Source organism: Alnus glutinosa, chromosome 7 (genome assembly GCF_958979055.1).
Source record: "Alnus glutinosa chromosome 7, dhAlnGlut1.1, whole genome shotgun sequence".
Lineage (NCBI taxonomy): Eukaryota > Viridiplantae > Streptophyta > Magnoliopsida > Fagales > Betulaceae > Alnus > Alnus glutinosa.
Genome location: NC_084892.1, coordinates 24,393,725 through 24,401,231, shown reverse-complemented (window position 1 = coordinate 24,401,231; position 7,507 = coordinate 24,393,725). Strand labels below are relative to the sequence as shown.

The following is a 7,507-nucleotide window of genomic DNA, read 5'->3' as shown; positions in this document are numbered from 1 at the left end:
TATATCATATATATATATGGCCTTAATTATTAGATAGAATGCGTTACTGCTCCCAAAGTTGGTGTCGTTGCTTTCAAGACTTTGCTGAAGGCAACTTATGATAGTGATTTTACTTTGAGAAAATACAGATCGAGCCGATCGATGGCATGAGTATGATCACTAAGATCATAGTCATTTCCGACAAAGTTAGATCATATATAGTTTTTGTCAGGCATGTAGGGTTTAGATTATTTGGGTGTTTGATTAGATTAATGAATTTCATTGACATCACATTTCCACTTATTTAGGCCCCATTTATTTCGGAAAATGTGTCATATTTTTTCGCTGTTATTCTTTGCAACGTACCGTGAAAACCAAACACTCAAAAGCAGCAAAATCTTTTGTTGGATTGGGCCTTTGACCATCTCATTGAAAACTAATTGTTGTCCAGTAAGAAAAGTCAAAGCTTTTTAAGGGATTTGATTGAAATCACACTCCGTAAGATATATTCCAAAAGCTATCAACATGTACAAAGCGGCATTATTCACCTCAATAGTTTTTTCAAAAAATATTTTACTCCAAAACAAACGGGACCTAACAACAAATGTACGTTTGACCTTATAGATTGATTGTATTCCGTAGTTTTATCATCTAATTATCTCAAGAATCAGACTAATTAAATAGTAAAGATGTAGTTGTTTTGACTCAATCAATTTCTAACATAGCTAAATCAAAATCACATGATGAAGATGATATATATATATGCATCATGCATCTTCTTGTTGATAGATACAACTAAATTATAGAGTTCTAAATTAATGCACAAATCAATTCCCTGTAATTTGATTTTTTTTTCCCGCTTGATAAGATTTGAACCTAGGTCTTGTTCAATGCCCATCTCCTTAATTAATTACCATCTAACTCAATTTCTTTTTGTGGGATATTGGAAGTTACAAGGAATATTGACTAATTAGATTTTTTTTTTTTGAAGTAAAAGTTCAGTGGGTAACAAATTAGGAAAAAAAAGGTATATATATATATATATAATTATGCTTTACCTACCTAATATGTCATAATATATGTTTATAGTGTTATTGCCTTGTCCATGTGGTATAAAAATTTGCAACAACCCCATGGAGGCAATAATTAAGGCCATTTTCGCAACTCCTCTCATTGGATGTAAAAGCATATTATAATTAAGAACCTAATTTATACAAGTAGCTAGGACTCATTAATTAATTGATACGTAAATGCAAAGGGTGGGAGTTGAGAAAGTCAAATTTATTTATTTATTTCTATTCATTCAAATTTATTTAATTAGATGTTAACTTGGTGGATAAACAAAGCATATGAGATGAGGGGCATGAGATGGGATGGAGATGATAACGGGGCTCTTATATGGTCCATATATCATATGGTCCCCTGTGTAGCAGACCACGTGCATAGCTGCATCAAAGTTTGTAGAGATCAGGAAAAAGAAAAGCATGGTTCGAACCCACATTTTCTAGTCCTTAAATTCTTTTTCTCTCCACACAGAAAGAGAGGATCAGTTAGTGAATGTGGTGGCCGTCAAAGCTAAGCCTCCTGGCGAAGGATCCGATGCACTTAAACTCCCTCAATCTCTCTCTTTATAGCCTCAGTTAAAACCGTTTCCTCCTCTCTCTCCCTCTCTCGCGCACACATACACCAAAAGTATAGACAAAGAAGCTCTGCAGAAATCACCAAAGAAACAAAAAAAAAGTAGTGATTTGATGATTATATTCCATTCCGTATGTTGGATATCTATAACAACGACCATATTTCTCTTCTAGCCTTCCCATCTCTCTCTCTCTCTCTCTCTCTCTCTCTCTCTCTCTCTCTCTGTGTTCTTGCTTCTTCGTGTTGTAATTCTATCTGACACGTACGTACTCAGAAATATTCCACCAAACCTGCTTCTAAAGAATGTCGAATTCAGGGGTTTTTCTCATCAAAGAATCTAAAGAGGTTGTGGAATTCAAAATCTTGGCGACGCCCAGGCTGATATTTGAAGACGAGAGTCATTCAGACGTGCCGGAGCTTCATAAACGAGAAGAAGAAGACAAGAAGAAGAAAGATGATGATGAACGTTGTTGCGAGGTTAAGACTCCGGATGAGGAATGCGAAAGGCCGTCTCTAGGAGAAGTGAAGGTGATCGAGGAGGAAGACGATGGGTTCAAAACTCCAACATCTTTGGATCACAAAATCCCAGTGATCAAACAGTGCCCACCTGCTCCGAAAAAACCCAAACCGCAAATGAAAAGAAGAATTGCTGCATATAAGGTACGCAGAAATCTCAGGCTTGAAGTATCCGAAGAGGTCGAATCTCTTTTCCCTTTCCCTCTTCTCTCTGATTCGAAGAGACGACGAAGAGAGATCTAAATTATAGTTATTTGGTAAGAGAATGGTGCAATATTGGAGAATGATTCTTTCTTGATTTTGGTTCTATATCCACTTTTTTTTTTTTTTTTTTCTTTTTTTTCTCTGGGTTTTAGATCTTGAATTGGTGGGATTGGTCCAAGACCCAGATGATTGTGTAAAGTTAAAGTTTTCAAAAGATGATCAAATATGAAGTACAGACGAAGAAAAAGAGGTGGATATGTAGAATTCCTACTTTACTGCACCCTCGGGTTCTTTTGTACTCAAGGTCTTATGCTGTTCTAAGGAGAGAATTGATTCTCAGAGATTGAATAAACTTGAAGTTTCTATCTTTTTAGACATTAAAGATTTGGAATCATTTTCTTTCTGAAAGATTCTTTCGTCCATTTTACGCTTAGGCCAATTCTCTTTTGGTTCCATATATGAATTAAGATTAGTCATTTTCTTAAGGTATAGTAGTAATTAGTTTGTTTAATTAATTTTCTTCCTAAGCGAGATAAAAGTTAATTAACTAGTTTCTTTATAATTAAGGACAAAAAGAGTACTATTGCTTACAGAAATTCTCTTGTATATGTAAATATACTGTATATATAGATCAAACTTAGATTTCCGAGAGAGGCAAACATCCTTCAAGATGATAATTAGATAAAAGAATAAGAACATCGATGATCGCCATGATCTAATTAATTAAGGAATTCTTTAGTGTTTCCAATGTATCAATCTCGTAAAAAAAACAAAAAAAAACGAAAAAGAAAAAAGAAATTTTTATTTGCCAAGAGTGTACGTAACTATCATGATTCATGACAAGCTATGATGAATGATCCATCAATTTTAGAAAACGGACAAGAAATGCCAGCTTAAGCCTCAGATGATGATACCCTTCCTGTTCATTCATCTCTGAATGTAATTTTGTTTGTATAAACACGAGCATCAGATAATTACTTTTATATACGTGTTTTATTTAAGTAGTGTCGTTACTACAATAAGAATCGCCTGGGATTTGGTTTCAGAGTTGATTTAATCTTTATAGCAAACTGCTCTATAGCTTTATGCCAAAGAGTAATAATTAAAAAAAAAAAAAAAAAAAACCATTTTGGGTCAAATGACCAAAAATATTGTTGAATCAATTGAACTCATTTTTACAGTTTGCATGACAAGTAGCTTGACGTATTATCAATCCCCCGTAAAAAGTTCGTTCTTTAGCAACAACAAAAATCGTCGCTAATGGGCATCAACGGTGACATTTGTGGTCGTTACGATCGTTGCGTGGTGAATGCTTATTAGTTACAACTTAAATAGTCGTCGTTGAAAGTAAGGCCGCACGTAAGCTGGCATGTTGTCACGCGTTGATATGAAACTTATCAACCAGGACAAGAAAGTCATCACTGATATGTTCTTATTAGCTCCGACATGAAAAGTTTTCGTTGATATCTTCTTATCAACGATGATAGCTAAAGTCTTCATTAATATGTTCTTATCAACGATGAAAATTGAAGTCGTCGCTCTATTTTTATCAAAAGTAATGTTATTTAATATACTATTATATAATTGTTATACAATTGGGATGATGTGGCAGTGAAAATCAGCCATTTTTTTTACAAGTATTGATCAAATAGTTGATTTTTACTGGAACATCATTAGGTTGAATGGTAGTCATATAACAGTCTACTAAATAACATTACTCTTTTTATCAATGACGGCAAGTTGATCGTCGTCACTGATGTATTCTTATAAGCGACGACAACTAAATTTGTCTCCGATATGCTCTTATCAGCAATGACAAATTGTCGTTGTTGATAAGTTTAAGATTTATTATTATTATTGTTATTATTTTAAATTTGGATTTTCATTTTCATTTTCATTTTATTATTATTTTTTATTTTTTATATCATTGACAATTGGCCATGGTCATAAAAAGTAGGGAGGAAATAGAAGGGGGCACTATGAGGCAAGTGCAACTATTCACCAATGTTCATAATTTATACAAATATTTTTAAAATAAAATACTTTTAAAAGAACAGAATTCAACAAAAGTGCTGAACAATTGACAAGTAGGTTAACAATTAACAATATAAAGTATTAGGGGATGATAATTCGTATTCATGTGTTAGGTTCGGGTCATGTTAAGGCATAAATATAATATTACATCGGTCAACCTTAACCCAACCCATTTAATTAAATGAGCCAGACTCCTTAACCATAACCCGCTAATTTTGTATTGGGTTCGTATCAAGTTCGCGGGTCGTGTAAAAAATTGTCAACCCTAATGTCATATATCGGGTTCGGGTAGTGTCGAACCATGTGTATAAAACTATATAAGTCAATCATAATTCAATTCATTTAATTAAACGGATCAAACCTCTCAACCTTATATACCCTGCTAATTTCGTATTGAGTTTATATTGAATTTGTGAGTCGTGTAAAAAATTGTTAACCCTACCAAGTATTAGGAAAATGACTAGTTTTATGGAATATACAGAAGCATCATGAACCCATTAATATAATATAAATTAAGAATGTAGTTTAGTCATAGTTTCCTTGCATGATGGTCATATTGTCTTAGTTTCTTATTTTTCACAATCTAACAAGAACTACAGAACTTCAGGGTTAACTGTTAAGATATCTTGAGCCATAATTGATTGCTGAAGAATGCTCTCAAGATCAATGTACTTTATCTGCTTCTTCGTTTTTTATAAAAGCAATGAATGAGCTAGGGATTCGTCACATGTTATAAAAGTAAAATTTTACAGCAGCTAAAAAATGTTGGCATGACTCACAAGTATATATGTATCCAATAAAACTCTTGAAGTTATCTTTGTTGTAGCTTATTTTAGAGTAGTCGTAGTTTAATTAAATAAGGATAGTTATAGTTTTCCTACTAAGTCAAGAATCTTTTAGTTATTTGTTGCACTATGGTGCATAAGTCATTTAATAGTAAGTTTATATTGTTCTTTGCAAGAGTTTATCTCAAAGTCTTTTATTTGTATTAGGAGTTTATCTTCATGTAGAGATTGGAGTTCATTTTTTATTTTATGTCTTTGTAATTTTCTTATTTATAGGCGTGAGTGATAAATAAAAAAGTAAGCAAAATTAATCACAAACATTGTGTTAGAAAAGGCCTAAGTGCTCTCAGAATCTAAAAGGTCTACGTTTCCTTAGAATCTAAGGTCTAGGTTCCCTCAGAATCTAAAATTTATCCCGTTATGTGTTCAATAAATCATTCATGTAACATTGCACGACTACCATCTCCTTCATTTTTTTTTTTATATGAGATTTAATAATTTGTTGATCGATCAGACATTTTTATTGACTTGAATTTTTAAATGGTGTGGGTTCGATGTGGCGGTCCACCGTGATATGCATTTGACTTGATAGAGCTGATTGTACAATGTATCCACATACTTTCGAATTTCATTAGAACAAATAACGTAACTAGGACAGAATGGGTGATTTGCAGGGGTGGAGCTAACCCAAGCCCTCTCAAGTTCTAAGGTTTTCCAAAAAATAATTTTTCCACCAAAAAAAATAATAATAATAAAATAAAAATTTTACCCCTAAATTTTTTTTATATTTTTTAGTTTTGCCCCTCCCGATTTTTTTTTTTCAATTTTGCCCCTTCAAATCCCGGCCAAATGCTGACTCCGCCTCCCGTGATCATTTGATAACAGATTAAATCTTAAAGGACTGATTTGATCAATTGTAAAGCCTAATAAGTGATTTAATTGACACAATCAATATATTTTCCTAAACTTTTAACATGTTTTTTTTTTTTCTTTCCTCGTAGTTGACCACGTCCAAGCTGTAAGGTCTGTAAGAGCACTCCCATCAGTTTCCCAACTATTTTCCCTATATTTAGGGAACAAAACTACTTTTTGCTTCCCTATAAAAAACCATCCCACAATAGATTCCCTTAACTTTTCCAATATCAATTAAATACTCTTTCTTTATCTTATTTTATTATTTTTTCTCTTTCTTATTTTATTTCTTTATCCTCTCTTCCTCCCCAAACTCACCTTATCAAACTCACGAAAGCCCCGATTCTGCGGCCAAAATGGTGTCCGGTGCATGGCGGGGCACAGCGAGGAGAAGAAGAAAGGCGGAGGGGCGTCGCCGGGCCACATCGAGGGCGACACCGATTTCCGCCGGGCTATGAAGGAGGGGGCCTCACAAGAGCAAGAAACTCCCCGAGTCCCGCTTCTACCGCCTCCGTAGGAACCCCAAGAGCCAGAACTAGGTCGACAACTTCACTGACGATGAGCTCTAGCAGATCGGCCTCGGCTACGACTGGATGGTCCGTTTCATGGAAAAAGACGACCCCAATCTGCTCCACCCCTTCGACTGGTACAAGTACGGCGAGTTCGGGCCCTACTCCTGGCGCGGTGTCGTCGTCAGCAACCCCATTCGTGGCCGCTTCTTTGACGAGCAGGTGACCTTGATTAGCGAGGTGAGGAACAGAGCAGAGAGTGGGAGAAGATTGAGGAAGCAGAGAGCCGTTTTTTTATTTTATTAAAATAATGGGTTGGGAAGCAACAGTGCTTCCCAACCAAAAAACTCAAATTTAGGGTATCTGTTGGAGGGTAGTTTTTGATGTTTTTTTATGATATTTTTCCTAAAGATAGGGAAGGGAACCAGTTTAGGGAGTCTGATGGGAGTTCTCTAAGGCAAAGAGATAACGCGTTCCTTGACCATCTTCGTTCATCTTAATCCCATGAAATATTACTATATTATAAAAAATTAATTAAAAAAATACATTTAAGTGTAGTGTGTTGGGACGTGGAATTAAGTTGGTTTTTGATTGTTGATTTGGGAAAAATAAATAAGCAATGGGCCAGAATGCTCACAGCCTCACAGACGTGAAGAGATGTAATGAGCCATGACTCCCTTTTTGACAGTTTCTTTTCATCCAAAAACCAAGCCATAACGGTAGCCAACCCCCTCTTCCCCTCCTTTTTCTCTCTTCCACCTTCCCCCCCCCCCCCCCCCCCCCCCAAAGAAAATAAAAAATAAAAGTAAAAATCAAACACTCATCATTCATGTTTTGATTCCACAAAGTTTTCACTAATGCGCCAAGATGGAACTCAAACGGACTCTGACGTTGAACTAGGACAGCCTCCATGACGACGACCGCTTCTTC

General features: G+C 35.1%; 1 protein-coding gene across 1 annotated transcript; it reads left to right on the top strand.

Moving 5' to 3' along the window:
• Positions 1-1,445: 1,445 nt before the first annotated feature.
• LOC133873360 (cyclin-dependent protein kinase inhibitor SMR3) lies at positions 1,446-6,607 on the top strand. Its single transcript, XM_062311077.1, has 2 exons — positions 1,446-2,360; positions 6,529-6,607. The coding sequence occupies exons 1-2, from the start codon at positions 1,921-1,923 to the stop codon at positions 6,605-6,607; spliced, it is 519 nt and encodes a 172-aa protein (XP_062167061.1). The 5' UTR covers positions 1,446-1,920.
• Positions 6,608-7,507: the final 900 nt, after the last annotated feature.